General features: G+C 37.4%; 2 protein-coding genes across 4 annotated transcripts in view; both read right to left on the bottom strand.

Moving 5' to 3' along the window:
- The window catches only part of sd (TEA domain transcription factor 1 homolog scalloped), an 82,062-nt gene that overhangs the window by 44,883 nt on the left and 16,323 nt on the right, over positions 1–20,856 (bottom strand). The gene's annotated exons all lie outside the window — the stretch shown is intronic.
- Positions 322–7,674, bottom strand: LOC108619419 (serine/threonine-protein phosphatase 2A activator). The gene has a single exon (XM_089474483.1). It carries the CDS (start codon positions 4,897–4,899, stop codon positions 3,379–3,381), a length of 1,521 nt encoding a protein of 506 aa, XP_089330609.1. The 5' UTR covers positions 4,900–7,674; the 3' UTR covers positions 322–3,378.

Genomic DNA, 20,856 nt, shown 5'->3' with positions numbered 1-20,856 from the left:
GTTGTTGCTGCTGCTGCACTGCTGCACGTCGCGACGTCAGCTGTGGAAAGAGAGAGGCTGCTTAATGCAGGTGGCGGTCGGTGGATGGTGAAAGAGCAGAAGGAGTTGACTTCGCTGCCGCTGTTGCTATTGTTGTTGTTGCTGTTGCTGCTGCTGTGCTGGGCAGTTGCTTGGTTAACTGATGATGCAGCAAATAAGCGGATAAGGCGTCTGATCTTGTCGCTCATTGTTAGAAAGGAACAAGTTTTTCTTTCTTCTTTTCAATATAATCGTTTACCCATTTTCCTAAGCAGCGCCAGCGTTCAACTTTGCATTCGTATCTGTGTGTGTGTGAGTCTTCGTGAAAGAATAAGAGCGACAGTGAGAGAGAGAGAGTAGAAAAGAGAGTGGCAGTCCCAGTTGGACAGAGAGCACATATGCTGGGCGTAACAACGGCTCTCTTTTGGAGCTCAAATAAAAAAAGAAGAAACAAAAAAAGCTTACGCGCCTGTTGCTTGTGCTGGAATGAGATCGCTGCTAAGCTGTGCGCGCTCTTAACAGCAACTCTGTTAAATTAACAGACATTTTTGAAATATTTTCACCATGAGTGTACAGCAGCGGCCAGTAGCAGCAACAGCAGCCGCAACGGCAACAACAACAATAGCAACAACATTAGCAGCAGCAGCAGCTACTGCGCGCCAATTGCTGACGTTGAGTTGCTGTTGTTTACACGCACACACACACACTTACACTTAGGTTTGTACATTTCTGTACGTAAACCTTTATATATGTTTGTATGTATATACATTTCATTAGTACTGGTAAGGTGACTTATTTATTTTTGTCAAAGCTCACACCTGTTTGCGTGTGTTTGTATTTAAGTGTATGTGTGTGTTTGTGCGTGTGTGTTTGTGTTTGTTAGCCACTAAATGGTCAATAACAGTTCCAGCTCTTTTTTTTTACCAAATTTCTATTCTCAGCGTAACTGGTTTTAGCTTGATTACATTCACACATACATACATATGCATGTATATGTATGAATTTATGTTTTTATGCATTTATCTCGCTTGAAAGCTCGTATTGTTTTGTTAAGCTGCTATCGATAATAATTTGCAGCTATCGATTAATTTGATATATGTTGAGTTCTATGGGATTTGGCTTACATATGTATATGTACATACATATATACATATGTAATTAGCATAACTGGACGGATTAAGGCATCTGTACGTAAATATGTATGAAAATATGAATATACTGACATACATACATATATGTTTATGTATGTATGAATTATCGTTTTCAATTTTAAAGTTTTAAAATTCGAAATTTTACTATTGAAAATTGGTTTTTCTTTCTATATACTTTCAATTTAAAGAAATGTCTTCTCAAGATTTTCGTTTCAGTGCAACTCTTAAACTTATTAATATTTAGATGTAACTCTAGCAATTAAGTTCATTCATTTGATAATAAAACTGTAATAAAATATTAGCATTTAAAAAAATGTTGCGCATTATGTGATATGATTATAATAATAAAGTTACATATATTGTGAGACCAGTCATCGATGAAACTAAAGGAACTATATTTTGATTGGTTATTTATTACCAATATTATAAAATAAATAAATAGTATTCATATTAATATTCATAGTTTTTTATAAATATTATACTTATTTTGTACTCTTTTTTTACATTTTTTATAATTTTTTATTTTTATATATTTTACATTATTTAATACTATTCTTTTTATACTTCAATAAAGCAATGCTTAGATAGCATTAAAAATAACAAACATATATTTGTATATGTATAATATATTATGTTTATAATACCCTCTAGAAGGTCATAGAAAACAAATCTATTTAACAATAAAATGATTTTAATTGACCAAAAACAAAAAAAAAAAGAAAAAGTATATTGAAAATGTGTTTAAATTTATATCCGACTTACAGTGCGTATACGAGACATGCGCATGTATACGCCTATGTGTGCGCGTGCGTGTGTGTGTGTGTGTATGTATTTGCAGGCAGTTTATCAGCTGCCATAACAATGATGTGCTATTCTTTATGAACTTAACATTATGTGTGAAAGGCAAAGCAGATGAAGATGATGAAGAAGAAGCAGGCGCAGCACGCAGTGGCAGTGGCAGAGGCAGAGGCAGTGACAGTGGAAATACAATACAAATAACAATAACAATAACGACTATATCAACAGCGACAAGAACAGCAACAACAACATTAAGAAGAAGAACAACTATAATAATAATAATAATAACAAGTTGCGTGAGACGTTCTGCTAGAATGTGTGTACGTGTGTGTGTCTGTGTGTGTGTAGAAATTAATAAGTTCCAGTTAAAGACCAACTGAATCATTTGTTGTCGCACAATCAGACAAGCAAACATAAAACACAGATGAACACAAATACAAACACAAACACTGGAAAACACACACACACACACACACTATCGAAAAATAAAACAGCTGCGAATTTGATGTCCAAGACGGAATTGGAGTGAAGAGAGAGAGTGTGAGAGAGCGGCCAGGAAGATGGCGAACGGCTGTTCGAGTGCAAATGCGAGTGCGAGCGAGAGGGCCATACAATATTAGACTATGCAGAAATTGAAACGATTTGATCAGTGAGAGAGGGAGGAGATGAGAAGGAGAGAGAGACCCTTTTTAATAGCTTAGCGGAGTTGCGTTAGCTACTGCATAGGTATGTATGTATAGGAATTTATGCTTGGGTATGACCGACTACAAGACACCCTGGGCTGCATATAACTTTCTATATGCTTTTGGGTATGCTCAACTAGAAGATACCCTGAGCAGGGTATGACTAGAATATACCTTAAACTGTATACATATGCTACTGTATATACATTAAAATGTGCTTCAGCTGGATATGCACGAGTAGAAGATACCCTACGTTGTGTGAGATTGTGTATATAGCTCATGCTCTTGGGTATGCTCAACTGATGATGCCCTACATATGCTAGTGCAAAATCGATGATCTGAGCTGCATATTAGCAGGGTATGTCCTGCTAGAGCTCCATTTGATTATGCATATGAAGTTAAATGTGCTCTAGATGGGTATGCTTAACTACCAAATACCCTGAGTAGCATATGGAGATGTATGCTCCTTTCAGTTGAGTATGTCCGACTAGCATATAGACTCAGGAGTAGAGCTAGCATATAAAGAGGGATATATTTCTATTTCTATCTGTCCGTCCGTCCGTCTCACCTACTCCGCGGCAAGAATACGTCTCACTCTGCTTGACAAATATATATTTATTTATCGCTGTATGAAGGTTTATATGCAAATGTATCGAAATATAAAGATGATTGCTCCTGCCTGCCTGCCAGCTAGTTAGCTTTTGGCGATTCACTCAGATCAGGTCAGATCAGATGGTGTAGTATGACGCTCCGGAGACGTTGCCTGTCAATACCTTTATGGCATTTTCCGAATCAAGGGAGCCCGTTTTGTTTTGGTTATTGTATAACTCTGGTGACGTCTCTCGGCGTTCGGCCTCATGGCGGCAGCGCGGTCGCCGCAGCACATGGGCAGTAGCATCATCCGGCTTTTCGATGGGCTTACGCGGATCCTGGAAGCCCAGAAAGACGTCCGTCTTCAGATTGCGATATAGCGGTACGGGCAGACAGGCCGCGTAGAGTATACGAGTTTTTTCATTGAGTTTCCGTTTCTTTTCGATGGCTTGAATGTGTCGCGACTCCTGCATCAGTTGTTCAGTCTCTGAGTCATCCTCTTCCTCCACCTTCTCCTCCTCCTGCTCTTCGGAATCGTCCGTTGACGAGGTTGGCGTCGGCAACTCCGGCGGCTCACCCAAAAATGCCTGCTGCAAATACTCAGAGGGCTGACGCGTAAAGGACAACATCTCACAGAATACCAAATCCTGGATGGTATAGAAATCACTGAGCACATGCTTCACATAGCTGGCCATCAGGCCAGTGTAGGCGTCCGGCCAATTGGATAGGGAGAGTACACACCACAGCTGATACGAGTGGACACCGAGCGCCACATGATTCATTTTCTTCTGCAAATGCTCGAGGCTGCTGAGCAGCATATAGTTCTTGCGGTATGTCTCCATTACCGCGGGCAGCTCCCATTGGGGCGGATCGAACGGATGGCTCCGGCAGAGCTGGGCACAGCCCCAGATGTAGGGCAAGACGTTACGCTCTTCGACCACATTGCTGTCGCGCTCGCGACTGATCGTCAGGCGAAAGAACGAGGTGAGGCGGCGCACCAGATCCAAATAGCGCTGGAAGAGCAATAGGACGGCTGCCACAGTATCATCGGCACCCAATATGCCCGACTTGAACAGGCTGCACAAATAGAACACGAACATCAGCTCATGGCCGGGCCCATAGTCATACTGCTGTAGGCTGCCAAACGAACGGGTCAGATATTGGGCCAGCTCATTGATGTGCTTGCAGTGGGGCTTCACCTGGAGCTCCAATATGGAATAGACCCGCTCCTGGACCAGCTTCACCCAGTGCCGGTACGCCCGATGGCATTTTTGGCGCAACGACAATGTCGAATCCATCATATTGATCTTATCATTGCCGACGCAGCGTAACAAACCATGCCCAATGCCCAAGGGATGGCATTCCTGAACCAGACGCTCCAGCCAGTTGAAGATCTTGCTCAATTTCTCCATCTGCCTGGTGACGACAAAGTCTTTGCTATTCTGCCGGTGACCCTGTATGGCCATGCTGGTATTATTGATGTACGTGATCAAATCGTTGTAGGCGTGCGAACGCTTCCATTTCCCTAGATCCGCTGGGGAGCGAACCGGCTTCGAGAAGATCTGTTGAGCGAATGACGTTGCCTTCAGGGCATCCTCGGTGGGATCGTCCACATCGTGTATACGTTTGCTGCTCATCTCAATGTCGTATATACGCATATAACACACATATATATATATATATATATATGTATATATATATATGTATGTATATATGCAGTTGAATCGAAATTCAATGTGTTATGGAATGAGTTTTGATACCGAGCACAGAGCCTACTTTTGAATTTTCTATTTTCCCCCCTCGTTGCCTACAGCCTACTTAGTTAAATTTAAATTAACAGTTAAAATTAACAGTTGACGTAGATTAGTTGATCGGGCTGCGAGTCTCGGTCTCATTTGTGCACTTTCTCTACGAATCTTTGGTCAAAGGCCAGCTCTGTTAATGGCATGTTACGTTGCTGTAACTGTAACAGTGGAGCTAACAGCAGCAATAAAATGGCAGTCAATTTCTCTGTCTCTCTGTATTCGATCTCCCCCTCTCACACTCTCCTTGTATATCTTTATCTCTTTCACTCTCTCTATATTACCTTACATAAAACGTTCAATTCTTTTCTCATTCCTAACGCAGTCTCTATATCTTTTTCTTTGCATATTTATTTTGCTATCTTCTCTGTCTATTTTTCTCCCTCTGTCTCCCTCTTTCCATCTTTCTCTTCCTTTCTACATCTCTATTTTTCTTTTCTGCGCTCTCTCGCTAATTTTCTCTGAGTAACTCACTCACTCTCTTTTTCTCTCTCTCTCCGTCGCTCTCCCTCTCTCTCTGAATTTGTTTTCCTTCTACTCCTTTTCTTCTTTGCCCTATTTTTCTCATCTCTTTCATGTTCTCCTCTTCTTTTCTCCATTTGCTCTTTCTTTTTTACTCTTCCTCTTTCGACTCCCCTTCCTTCTATTCCCTCTCCGTCTACTCCTTCTATTTGTCATTATCATTCTCCTTCTACTCTTTCTCCGATCACTCTTCCTCTTTCTAGTTCTCCTCCTATTTCTCATCATTCTAATCCTTCCGTTTCTCATTCTCCTTCTACTCCTGCATCTTCTAGTCTTTGAAGTTCTCTTCCTACTTCTTCTCTTTCTCTGTCTTTTTTTTTCTCTTTCTGTCTTCGTCTCTTTTCTCTTTCCCCACTCCCTCTGTCCCACCTTCCCATGCAATTCTCATAAGTTCTAGCTATGCTGTATATCATTTTTTTCTATTTCCCAAGAAAACATTATTTTTGATTTAGCTAATTAAATGATAATATAAATGCTTTTGTATACCTGCTAACTGGAACTGGGCTCTCACTAATTATGATCATAATAAAACTGAAAATAAAGTCATATAAAGTTCATGCAGTCAAATATCCCTCTCTTTAGAATATATATTAGGAGTGCTCCTATCGCAATTCGCTCTCAGTCTCTCGCTCTCTTTCTCTCTGTCTTTCTCTTGTTCTCTGTAGTGGCTACAACTGACGTAGCTCTGCCACTCAAAGTTTAGATAGCCCGATTTGAACGACATGGAGCAGTCGTTCAGTGAGCCCAGTGACAAGATCCAGTGCCAGCTAGCTAAACGTCCAGTAAAGTTGTGCCTGTGCGATCCCTGATATATATCCATATATAATTGATTTCTTTAAGCACTTATCATTACAATGTGTATAATATGAGAAATCCGCTGTGGTTCATATTTTGGCTGATTGTATTGATCTTAGTCTCGTTCTTTGTGGCAATTATCGGAGCATTCTTCTACATTTGGGCATATTTGTTGGCACAATGCTGCAGCTGTTTTCGGGTGAGTTAGCGACGAGTCTCTACTGTACTATATCAATAATAGTATTATATTTCGTGCAGAGTGCCGCCGACTTCTTCTTGAAGTGGCTGCAGTTTCCAGGGTATTCTGCGGCCGCCATGCTCAATTGCCAATCGTTGTGCTAGGCTCAATAGTCGCCTATTGAAACCCAACCAATATCGAAGTATTTTCTGTTCATCGGCTCGCCCCAGCTGAGCTGGGCCAAAACACTTAACGCCCACATCGATGCAAGACAATCAGCGAGCGGCCAATAGATTAGCCTTTCAGATAAGTTCAAATGGGCTTCACATTGTGAACAGGGCACACAGACATGTTAACGATATCTTAACTTTTGTTTAATTTTCTTTATGTATATATAGAAAATATAAATACTTATATTGCATGAATCATCCAAGTATCCGTCACTTTGAAGCGTTTCTGTTGATTGTCTCTATACAACTTTCTTATCAAATATATTAATATTAAAAATTGTGTATTATTTAATTAGTCACAAAGTTACTATTATCGTATTATTTTTTTTATAGATATAAGTATAAATGTTCAATAAAATTGGTCTGCGTCAAGGGAATGGTATGGTGTAGTTAGTTAATCAGTGAATATATGAGAATAAGGATATGACATAGGGTCTAGAATCTAATTATAAATATAGATCTAGAATATTGGATATAAGAGCTTGAATCTACGAACTTTAACTGATTATCTATGATCTAGAATTTAGACTCTTCGATCTATTATCAACGCTCAAGAGGAATATATTATCTATTATCTGATGTTTTTTATTCATTGATATATATGACCTATAAATTATAATCTAGGATTCATGCTCCAGTATCGTTGATCTATGATCGATGATCTATGATCTATAATCTATGATCTATGATCTATAATCTATGATCTATGATCTATGATCTATGAGCCATGAGCTATGAGCTATGATCTATGAGCTATGAGCTATAAGCTATGATCTATGATCTATGATTTATGATCTATGATCTATGATCTATGTATGATCTATGATCTATGATCTATGAACTTTAATCTATGATCGATGATCTATGATCTATGATCTATGATCTATGATCTATGATCTATGATCTATGATCTATGATCTATGATCTATGATCTATGATCTATGATCTATGATCTATGATCTATGATCTATGATCTATGATCTATGATCTATGATCTATGATCTATGTTTTATGATCTATAAGCTATGAGCTGGAGTCTATGATGTTTGATCTATAATCTAAGATTTTCAGCATAATAATATATGTGATTTATGATAATACGATCAGTGCTTTATGATCTTAGGATCTATATGATATATGTTAGTTTTTCTATAGCCAAGAAACCAGTTCAAGGCAGAGGAACTGCCGCCATTGTTGATCAAGTCTAAAAGACTTTTTATTTATATTTAAGTTAACACTCATTCTTGTTTCTGGTCATTCTTCTACTAATCCGATTTAACCAGGGTATCTGCTAGTAAATCACACTTCGAATCGAACTTTGAAGCATTCCAACTTTGTGCACTCGTAACTATGCAGAAAAGATATGATTAACGTCGCCCAGTTAGTTTTCAATGACATCATGAACTTATCAAGAATCTGTAATCTATATATATGTATATTTATGTACATTTATATAAATATCATTTTGAAAAGTCATTAAGCTAATGTTATCGGGCAGTGATAATGTCTCAAGAGCTGCAAGGCTCAACGATTCGTGTAGATGCATAGATATATATACAGAGAGCTATTGAAGTAGATTTGCATATACATATATACATATGCATATATATAGGTAGATATATATAATATAATCTTGATATAGGTGCTGAGTGGATAAGGTGGGTGGGGCGCATGTAAACTATGGATCATTGTGGGATTAGCGCTTTTTCTTGTTATTACTCTTTTTTTTTTTTGCAAAAAAAAAATCTTGAATTTATTTATTTTGCTTTGCTTTGCTTTGGCTTTTGGATCGCTGCCAAATTGTGAAGAGGAAGAGCAATTATCTAAAAATAAAATGCGCTGCGCTGCGCTGTGTCGGCAATAGATAGAGAGCTAGAGCTAGATCTAGATAAATACATGCATAGATACACACACACAGAGACACACACACACACACACATACAGCAATGCATGCATGTATTCGCCATGTATATACACTTGTATATATCTATATGCATATATATCTATGTATATGTATCTGTGCTCGCTGCTCTGTGCTCTCGCTTAGCATCTATGAAAATACAGCTGGGTGTGTGTATGTGTGTGTGTGTATTCCATACATATATACGTACATACATATGTCTCGTGTGCCACGCTGTGGAGACCGTGGGCGCTTGTACAATGCCCTGCAGCAGCAAAGCGAACCGAGCAACTGCTGCGATTGCGGTTTTAGTTTTTAGTTTTTAGTTTTATTTTATTTGTTTTCGGATCTTGAATACTCTAACTGAGGCTCCTATTTTGAGCGTGACTTTAGCTGTCGAGTGTCTGAAAATGTTTTCCATAAAAAATCCGAAAATCTAACTTTATACCAAACATTGATGCCCAAGCCAAACTTGAATCTCAGCGAATTGAATGTGTAGCTCCTTTGGGTAGATCAATAACTGTGAACTAGTTCAATTCGGTTGGAGCAATAATACTATACTAATAATGATATGCTAAATATCATTGATCACAAATATAAATATATTAAATATGATAAATATTTTATGATATACCAAGTAATATATATATATATATATATATATATTTTATATTATATATTAAATATTTACAAAAAAAAATATATGATTTTCTATTTCTATTTAATCTATTATATATTTATATTTTATATTTATATTTTTGAAATAGTATTTCTCCTCTTCGAGCTTTAATTATAATTCTACTTATAGCTTTTTCTCATAGTTTAGTTTATCTTTTGATTAACACTCTTTTTGTCAATCTGCTTTTAAATAAATAAATAATGAAATAGATCGATTGTCTAATAATGTCTATAAATTTCGATTTTACAGTAGTTCTTATGTCAGTTTCAGTTAGTCTTTAAGTTAGGTGTAATTTTAATTTATGCCTTAAAGTTTGCTTTTCCAGCTTTCTTCCTTGGTGACTCGATCTATTTAATCATTAGGCATTGAACAAACTTCTAAATGAAATCAGCATACAATAATTTTAATTCTAATTCTAATTCTAATTTTATTTTATTATATATTCCACCTATTTTTTTTTTTTTAATTATTTATCCAAGAATTAATTAATTATTTATCAAAATATCCTGGGAAGATTTTCTTAAGAGATTATGAATTCTTGTATGTTTTAGCTTGGACTACTTCAACTGATTTTTTTTTTGGTTGTTGTATTAATATATTCATATCTGCATATAACCATATATCCACATATCGTTAACTAAATCAACGCTTATGTCAATAAATCTCTACAAAAGCTAGCTCAAATATCTCATTTAGCCATTTCTCTCGCATGTTTTCCCCTAATACATTTCCAAATGTAATACAATTAGTTTGTTTTATGATTCATATATGTATATATATTATATATAACACATATACATATATATGTATATATCAATGTACTTTGCTAGGGTATTCAATTGAAGGCTGCCTCTTTGTCGCTTTTGTTCTTTTTGCATAAGCAAAGCGAAGCAGAAAGAGAGAGAGAGAGAAAAAAAAAGAACAACAAACCCTGTCCCGTTGCCCATTCCCACAGTCATGCCCAGACGCAGGTCCGTGGATGATTATGGCTATTATGCGATCGCCCACGCATTGTCGAGTATCTGTGCCACATCGCGCGATCCGCCTCGGAGTAATAACTGAATGGCGACACACTCTCTTGCCCGCCCTCCTCTCTCCCTCCACCTCACGCCTGCCCTCTACTCGCTTTGCTGGTTATGTGACCATTTTAAGCATTTTATATTCAGTTTGGACAAGTCCATCATAGTCAGCCGCACCTGTTATCTGTGCAGAGTGCTCTGACGCAACATCCCAGCGGCGGCCAGTGGGCATAGGAGTCCATGGACTGGATTTGCGTTCCCAGGGCCGCATCAAAGAGCTTAGCAAGGCTCGTGCAGCGAGACGGGCATGCACGACTGCCAGCTGCTCTGCCAGAAGACAGAGCTGAAGATGCTTAAAGCCTGCGATTTAATATGATTAAAAACTTATCAGCTGAGTTAATATTCTATAGAGCATTGGCAAGGAGAGCATGAGAATATGCATATAAAAAGAGCTAAACAATATACATATATTCCTCGCTCTTTCTTACTCTCCCGATTTCTGTATTACTGTAAGATTCCCTTCTCTCATTCTCAGATATCTTTATTTCTCGCATTGCCTCTCCCCTTCCGCTTTGTCAGCCGCAAAAAATCCAAGGATAAGTGAGAGAAAGTATAAATCAAAGAGAAAGCGGGAAAGAGACAGAGGAAAAGAGATTGCGCAGCAAAGGAAGAGAGATGGAGAGAAAAACAAGGGAAAGAGCGGAAAGATCAAAATATATTTATCTGTCTCTCTCTTTCTATCCCTCTCTCTCTCTCCATCTCTCTCTCTCTCTCTCTCTTTCTATCCCTCTCTCTCCATCTCCATCTCCATCTCTCTCTCTCTCTCTCTCTCTCTCTTTCTATCCCTCTCTCTCTCTCTTTCCATCTCCATCACTCTCTCTCTCTCTTTCTATCCCTCTCTCTCTCTCTTTCCATCTCCATCACTCTCTCTCTCCTGCTCTCTCCAACTCTATCATTCTCTCTCTCTCTCTCCATCTCTGTCGTTAACTTCCTATCTCTCCATCTTTATTAGTCTCTCTCCCACACTCTTTCTGCCCTTCTATGTCTTTTCCTCACCATTTCTCATTTCTTCTCTCGCTTTCTCTAACAGAATGTCTATCTGTCTGTCTATCTGCGCCTCTCCTTCGCCTTGTCTCTCGCTTCTTTCTTGTCTCTCTACTTTACCCTTCAAGCTCAATCTCATATTTGCTTTTAAATTAACTGCAATTTTTGTAAAACAATAAGAGATCAAGAGATTTAATAAGAGTTTAGAATATATCAAGGCTGATTTTTCCCTCAATTCGCTTAAGGCCCGTATAAATAAAATACCCAAAAAAAGGATCGCATCAGTTCCACGCCCACAATGCTCAGATCATGCATAAATTCGCTGTCGAATGAAGCTATCTAAGCTTAGCCTCAGGTACTAACGCCGTGTCTCCAACTTCAGTCAGTCATTTAGTCATTCAGTCACTCGCCCAGTGAGTCATTACAGACTTGTTTATGTTATTCAAAAACATGTTGCTAATATTTGTGTTTCTAAATCTTTTCCATGTGGTCAAAGCGAACATATGCAAATGATTTCGATGTGCCTCGCCTTCCACTGCACGGACTGATATAAACACACACACATACATATATATATATATACACCATATATAGGCATGCATATATCTCTCGATTCATGGCATTACATAAGCCAATTTATTGACTGTGAAACGTGTGTGCGTGTGTTTTTAATGCATTCGATTTGATATTGAATATTTTCGCCTTGAATTATGCAGAAATTTTTGTGTACGCTTCTTATCTGGGCTTTGGCTCAATGTGTGTTTTAGTTCTCGTCTGCTGCTGTTTTTCCTCTTTTTTTTTTTTTTTTTTTTTTTTTGGCTATGCCCATCATCAATTAAGCGTAAATTGTGCAAAATTTTGCACCTGCCCGTGCGACGAAAGGTGAAGGCAGAGGGCCAGCATGAAGCAGAAGGCAACAAGTGCAACAGTTTGTGTTATCCAACAACAACAAGAACAATGCAAATAAATGCCGTCTCGCTCACGCGCATTGTGTATTGGGGCAGCGGGGTGGTGGTGCGGTGGTGCGGGTTGGGGCGCGTTTAATTTGGATCCCTGCGCATGATTCGTGCTTCGTGCGGTACGTGCTCCAAGTGCTCCAAGTGCTCAAAGTGCTCGACCGCTGAACCGCTCAACCACTGAACCACTGAACCGCTCGACCGCCCGTAATGTGCGATGTAATGTCAAGTGTCATAAGCAGACGCTGCGGATAATTCAGGCTGTGTGTGAAATCAGCTTGAATTTAGCCACCCGCAGCACACAGGCACACACACACACACACACACACACACACACACACACATAGAAAGCGGCTTAAATGCAGATGATTTGCACTTGAATGACCATTCAGAAATGCCATATATATGTATATACATATGTATATATGCTATATGCATATACATATGTATGTATGTGTGCAGATTTCCATAACATCAACAATAATTATGAGGGACAAAAAGAGACGACGATGGAATACACTGTGGGGAACTATAGGAAAAAAAAAAAAACAGTTGGGAAAAGCTTTAGAATTGTATGAAAATTAATAATACATGGAAAAAAGAATTAAATAATAATTTTTTTTTTTTTTTTTTGGTTTTTGAAGAGCTACAAGGCTTGAAAACAAATCATCGAATAAAAAATATTTATTTTTATTTTTATTTTATTTTTTTAGTTTTTCAAGAGCTACAAGGCTTAAAAAAATCATCCGATTAAATAAATATTTATTTTTCTTATCATTTTTTGTTCTTTTTTTTTAGTTTTTGATATTTATATAAATATTATTATTTTTTTATTATTTTAGTTTCTGTAGAGCTCCAATGTTAAAAAAAACATTGGTTGACGTTTAGAATAACGATTAAATAAAAATAATAATAATAAAATATAACGGTAATTTCTTTATATAACAATTCTCAACGGCGAGCGAGCAGAGAATTCGAAAGCCTGCGAGCTTTTAATAAAAATATTTTGCTTAAATGAAATAATAATGCATATGAAAATGGCGGCAGCATCATTTAGTTAAGATGGGGCTCTAGATAAATAATTAAATGCACACACACACACACACACACACATACACACACAGGCAAATAATAAGTGCTTGGGTTCATTTGACCAATTTAATTATGAAGTTAATTACGAGTGCAGCTGAAATTCCAGCAAAAAAAGCGAAAAAATAAACAGAAGAAGAAGAAGAATGTGTAGCCAATTTATTTATTGAGCAAACGCACAAACAATACGGTATTTGTTCAACAACAACAATAATAATGAAAAAAAAAAATAATAATAATAACAATAATAAAAATGAACTGTAAGCGGAAAAAGAAATATTTGCACAAACCACATACACACACACACACACATACGAACCGGTGTATAATGCGTGCATATTTATTATTATTAAGAGACATAAATATTTGATTGAACTCTGACTCCGCACACAATTGTGGGCGCTGCAGGCAGAGGCGGGGCTGCCATCATCAGGTGGGCGTGGCGGATTGGAGACACAGATACAGATGCAGATGCAAATTGCTTCAATTATGTAGAGACGACGCCACGGCACGGTTAATGAAATTCCCTGGGCTCCAAAATGCAATCGTAAAATGAACAGCGGCTCAAAGGCTCCAAATATGAGCGTTGCACATACATATGTATGCATGTGTGTGTGTGTGTGTGTGCGCATGCATGTGCCTAGATCCCATACACAAACAAACAGACGCGCATGGAGCTGGCTGGCTGGCTGGCTCCCTGGCAGGTTGGCCGTGTGGTGGCTCCAAACATTTCATCTCAAATTGGAATTCAATCAAAATTGTTAATTAACATGTGCAGCCAACATGTTGGCTGGACGCAGGCCATGGAGCCATGGAGCCAAAGCCAAGCGCAGCTGCAGCCAGTGCGCTTTGTGCCGACATTTAAATAACAATGCGAGTTGAATGGGTCAGAGGGGGAGGGGTGCGGGATCTGCACAAAAAATGCAGCTCAATGCAGTTGTACACACGCACACACGCGCTCACACACACACACACACACGTACACGCACGCACGCACCCATAGACGCATCCAGTGGCATTCACACATCAAAGAAACAGAGCAAAGCAAAAGTCAACTGCAGCAGGATGCAGTCAGTGCGCTCCAGCTGATGGCACTCCAAATACCCTTTGCAAATAAAAGGGAGTTAAATAGACGACATGACAAAGGCAGATCAGTAAAAGATAAATTATATTCACTAACTGCCAACGCTAAAAGGCAGTGGAGCATTCTATAATAACTATCAACCATATCGATAGTTATCGATATCATATAATAAAGCTAATCAAAACAGATTCTTAATCTGTAAGGTTTAAAAACAGAGAAAGCTCTATATAAGTTATTTTTATAGTCGTCGATAGTTTTCGATAATATGAATAAAGCTAATCTGTAAATTTAAATACAGAAAACGCTCTATAATCGATAGTTATCGATAACATAAAGAGCGGAAAGAGCTCTATAGCTATTTTCATATCCATCGATAGTTATCGATATTATAAAATAAAGCTAATCAAAATCGATTCTTATTGTGTAAGTTTTTTATATTAATCGATATCGATATTATAAATCCAAAATCTTTGTAGATTTTATCCCCTTACTACTTACATATATCCACATCGATAGTTATCGAATGGGTCAAATTTAGTCAAACAATACAAACTCATGTTTGACTTGTCTCTAGTATGTAACATAAAAGAATTCAAAGAAAATAGATAACAGACTGACAGATTGTTATCATAAGAAATGATTATGAAATAAATAAGATCGATAAATGATTATCGTATATATACAAATATTTATTTATTACAATTTAATAATATGTTCTCATTCAGATGTTCTATTGCAGATGCTCTAGAATAATTCTAGCAAAGAAATCGATAATCATCGATAATAATTATAATAAAAGTTATCGATAACAACTAATAATTGTTTGTATTAGATAATAAGCGATATATAAATATATATAAATGATAAACAAAATTTCACACACCAAATCGATAGCTATCGATATATCCAAGTTTGGTAATATATATAGTCATTGGTAATGTCAGAGCAAAGTTCTCCCATGCTTTCATCTAATATATGCATATATCGATCAAGCATATATTTTTAAATGTATGTTAGCTAAGAGTTATTCAGTTGATTACAGAGCAGCGGCCAGTTGAGCATACCCGATATTTGCTAAAATTTGCTCGTTTTCTTGCTGTCTGAGCTGAGCTAACCACACAGGAGATGAAAGCTGAATTGAGTTGCATGGGTAATGACAGCGATGTTTAGTGTATGTGTGTGCGTGTGTTGTTGTTGTCCTGATAACTCAGATCAGGCAGATATGCGAGATAAGCCAGCAAAACAGAATGCGACTACAGCAATTATTCATCGGCAAATGCAATCAAATAAAACGCAGAGAAATTAAAGAGCCAAAATATTTGGTTAAATACAGAGGCAAAGCTGCAAATAAATATAAATGTATATAGTACATATACATAGTATATATGTGTATATCAGTCTATACCTTAGCTATAGACGAACAGTGTGTGCTGTCTGTGAAATACTAAAGAATGCAAATTTTGTTTATAACACCGCAACAATGGAATTTCAGCTCTCAGTTCTGCCTTGATTATATATTTTCCCTCTCTGATTTTCGGTCAAACAATGCGCAACTACGTATGGGCCAACAGACAGACAGACAGACAGATAGATAGACGGACGGACGGACGGACAGTTCGCCTGGTTGACTGACTGACTAAATGCTTGGCTGAATGACTAACTGAATGACTGCCTGCTGGCCAAGCGGACAGTGAACAGACCCTCGTCGGGTCGGACGACTGAGCTGACCGTAAGGGATGCACAAGCTGAGCATGACACAGAATGGAATTTTGATTGTGTTTGTTGCATTTGCAGCAGCCCATGGAAACCACCTACTGCCAACCAACTGGCCATGCCATGCCATGCCAAACCAAACCAAGCCAAGCCACCCACACTCAGCTAGCCATACCTCCATCCGGGCATCCAGCCAGACAGCCAGACAGCCAGCCAGCCAGCCAGGCAGCCAGTCAGTACGTCAGCAGCAGCAGGCAGCTGTAAAGCGACCACCAGAGCCACTCCAAAGCCAACAGCCACCCCAGCCACCCCCCATTGAGCGGAGTTTTGTGCGCTCTGATTGTGCAGCAACGTTGAAATTAATGCTGCACATATTTTCATTTACGGTTCATACTCCATTCTTTCATTCATTCGTTTTTAAAGCTCGCCGCATACAACACATGCATACCAAAGTCTTTCAATTTGGGGCATATCAGCTAGGAGTATGTTATGCAACATTTTTCTGTTAAGTAGACTGTTAAAGGTGTTTCTTATACACATGTTTATATTTTTGCTTCTCTTGTATTAAGTTTTGAATTTGAATCAAATTTTTGATATTTAATATACAAAAAATTTGCATATTATTTACCATTTAAATATTGTCTGCTGCTTAACAAGTTCGAGCAATACAAATACAAAATAATTTCGTGTGTCTGTTAAAACGTCTGTTAAGTTAAGGGAAAAGTCAAAAGTCCCATGAAATCTGTTCAATTGCAGTGTAATGTTAAGAGCAAGCAAGCTCTTATAAAAATGCACTCACTGTTAAGGTAATAAATATGTTAACTTGATTAGATAATCTTAGAATATTTTTCAACTCTGTTAAGTTGCAGCTCCAACTCTGCTAAGAAATATCAAGCTCTGTTATTATACATATCTTCAGCAGCTCTTATACATATGTTAACATAAGGCCATCTTATACATCGAATTTATGTCTGTTAAGAAACAGCCTGATTGCCAAACATTTTGCAAATTTCTGTTATCAGAAGATCTGCTGTCAACAGACTGTTAACTCTTATTGCATAGTGTATGCAGCTAGCTGATGTTTATTTGCCTCGAATTTTCATTGTCTCTTTTTTGTCCGTTTTTTTTTTTTTTTTTTGGCAATCTTTTTGCATTGTTGCCGTCAAATCGGTAGGCAGACAAATGAACAAGTGAATGTCCGTGCGGACAGAGTTGCAATTCAACTACATTTTGATTTGTGCTCCATTTTTGGCCACTGCTGCACTGATAACGTTGTTATCGTTGCAAATGCCGAAAAAACCCATACAAATTTCATGGAAATCAGAGCGAGATAAAAATGCGCCTCACGATGAAGCCAATAAAGCACGAGACAGCGCTCAGCCAGTGCAATGCTGTCTCTATCCAATATACAACATATATATTCAATAAAAACATGAAGCCGAACTCTGTCTGCCAACTGTGGCAGATAAACAAATAATAATAATAATAATAATAATAATACCTTAAAGGGACACCATCGCCTATTCAAGCTTTAAATAAACAAATATATGAGAAGCGGAAGAGGCCAAGAGTGAGCTAATTGCATTGCCAGCTGTGTCGTGTGGCTGTCATAATACATGCACAGCTGTCAACATGTCGTATGATTGATCAGAGTCAACAACAGCAACAGCAACACAGAGTAGCTCGAGTCAGATGACGAAATATAACAGAAATCAGAGCAATGAGCAAATGATTAGCCATTTTCTTGAGCGCGTATAACAGTTGTCGCATATGCTGCATATATGAATTTGAAAGTTAGTTTTTGTTTTAGCAAATACATATAACAGTTGTGTAATAGGTCTTCAATTAGCTCTTTGGCAATTATAACAGCTGAACAACTTGGTATATGGCAATTATTAATTACATATTGCAATATTAATTACATACATATGTACAATACAAATATAACAGAATATGTTAACTCTTTTATATGCATAGCTAACTGTCACTGATAGAAACTAATGTTTTCTTCTTAGTAAATATTACACTATCTCACAACTGTTATATGTAATTTAAAGCAAAGTCTATTTAGTTCATATACCTGTTATAATCTATATATCGAATATAACAATTTACATATTTCTCATATGTCTACATATTTACACATTTTTCATTTGTCTAAATTGTTATATTCGCTATATGGACTAGAGCATTCAAGCTTTTATAATACATTTTGCCATTGGTATACTGACTTTAAGTTGAGCTATTAACAGAGATCTGTTAGAGTTAGCATAAGGCTAGTACCTTAGCGAATATAACAGTTGAGAGATGTTTTATAGGCGTTAGATACATATGTGTATATATACATAAATAAAAGATATGTTATAAAAACTGGATGTTGGCAGTTCAGTTGGCATATATAACAGTTTGAAGCATATTATAACATTTTAAAGTTGAGTTTCCTAACAATTGTTGAGGAATATGTTATATGAGCTAATATAACAGTTAAAAGGCATTTTGTGTAAGCTTAAAAGTAAGCTATTTTGCGTATATAACAGTTGTAATATTAAGTAGCTTACTACTTATGCACTTAGTCAGAGCTCGAACTCTAATGCTATAGTAAATACATATTTCCTTTTATTTGTAGTTTGTATTTTATTTTATTTTTTGTCGCCCCCTATATGCAACCTTTTTGGATTGGCTAAGCTCTGTTAGTCAAGCTCAGCGCGGATTGGACGACATCTAATAACCTTCCACAGCAGTTGTTGTTAACGTTTAGGTGGTTACATTTCAGAATTGAAAACATTTGCCATTATTGCACGTCTTGACGACATGTCAGCGTGATTATTTAACAAGGGCTTACGATTTTATTAAGCGCAAATAAACTGTAAAAAGTCACATAGCCAAAATGCGATTGTCATCAAATTATGTGTGCAACGCTCCCTCACACACACACACACACACACACACACAGAGTCTCTCTGTCTCTCTAATCTCTATTGTATGCTGTGTTAGGTCTCTCTCGCTCTCCCTCTTCCTCTTTTACTTCCTTTGTCGTTCTCTCTCTCTCCTTCTCTCTCTCTCTTTCTCTTCATATTTTCTAGCCATATCTTCTCTTTTCTGTTTTTGTTTCATATGAATCATTAGCTTAGCGCCTGGAACCCAACTGGAACTGGACAACGATTGCTCCGCTAAGCACTCGTGTAATCGCATAAAGCACAGGCAAACCCAAGCGGCTACACAAAGCGAATTGTGGATACCCTAACAGACATGCATATAATACATATTGGTAGACAATAAAACATTTCCACGGCTTTGGTTCATGAACTAGCTGAACTGAAGCATTATTGCATATAAAGAATCACATCCCAAAAGCCGTCGACTGAGATTCCATTTCAATTGATTTTAAGCAATGGGTCCATGAACCGAACCATCTCAACTGAACCATTTAGTTTTGCTTTTCTTTATCTCTTAATATTTGCTTAATTATAAATTTCAAATAATATAAAAATCACATATAAAATTATTATTTCGTTAAAGGATTGATGAATCGAGTGGAATTAATCCAAGCTTTAGCTGACTATAAAATGAATTTTAGTTCACGAGCTGAACAAGTTCAACTACACAATTTTGTTCAATGTTCATTTCACATATGATATTTAAACTTTCGATTAATATACCTCAATTGATATCAAATATTTTGTTCATGAATTGAACCATTTTGCATATGCATAATATTTAATTTCTGAAAATTTTTTTATAAATAAATAAATTTCTTCTATTGAATGATTGTTTATAAGCATAATCTGTCTTAGCTGCAACTGAGATTCTAACTCTACTGAGCTTATATTCTTAGTTGCACCAAGCGAACCAGTTGAACTGAACCATTTAGACTTATGTTCTTCATCTCTCATATAAATTTTGCTTCATTGATAAAATTATTGATAAAGTCTGATCAATCTGAACTTCAAAAGAGAATCGAAGTCTATTCGAAGTCTATTCATGAAACCCAAAGGGTCTATGATGCCACCATATACATATATAGAGCACAAAATCCCAGCGACCCATAAAAATCTTGTCTAACAAGGTTTCCATTACACACACACACACACACATAAGTCTGTGTGTCTGTATATATTTCATGACAAAGTCGCAGTACCCTCAGCTGGCGCATGAAACTACCGAAAGAAACAAATAAAATACGCTGATTGTTAATAAAACGCTGCAAAAGTGACAAAAAAAAAAATGTAATAATAATAAAAAAAATATTTACAAAAAAAAAATGCTAGCGATTGCAAAAAGCAGCTGAGCAGCTTTAGCTACAGTCTTGGACGGCAGAAACACATGTCCAATTGATGTCCACACAGACAACACTCTGCATGTGTGTGTGTGTGTGTGTGTCTGTGGGTAGACTTTGAGTGGGTGACTAGCTGCCGCTGCCGCTGCCGCTGCTGCTGCCGGCGCTGCTGCTGCTGCTGCTGGCGGTGCTCATCGCTTATGACTAATAAATGCATGCATATGCGGTTGCAGTTGCCGTTGCAGTTGTTGCTGCAGTTGCAATTACTGCTGTTGGCGCTGTGGCAATTGCAATGCTTGCAACAGCAAAATGAGTGTAAAACGAAACA

This window comes from Drosophila arizonae, chromosome X, assembly GCF_054131065.1.
Source record: "Drosophila arizonae isolate 15081-1271.41 chromosome X, UAZ_ARI_1.0, whole genome shotgun sequence".
NCBI lineage: Eukaryota > Metazoa > Arthropoda > Insecta > Diptera > Drosophilidae > Drosophila > Drosophila arizonae.
The sequence above is the reverse complement of the archived record's forward strand: the minus strand, read 5'-3'. Positions and strand labels throughout refer to the sequence as shown.

What these genes read in the sequence shown, in the direction of transcription:
- LOC108619419 (XM_089474483.1), bottom strand. Translation starts at nt 4,899, where the DNA reads ATGCGTATATACGACATTGAGATGAGCAGCAAACGTATACACGATGTG.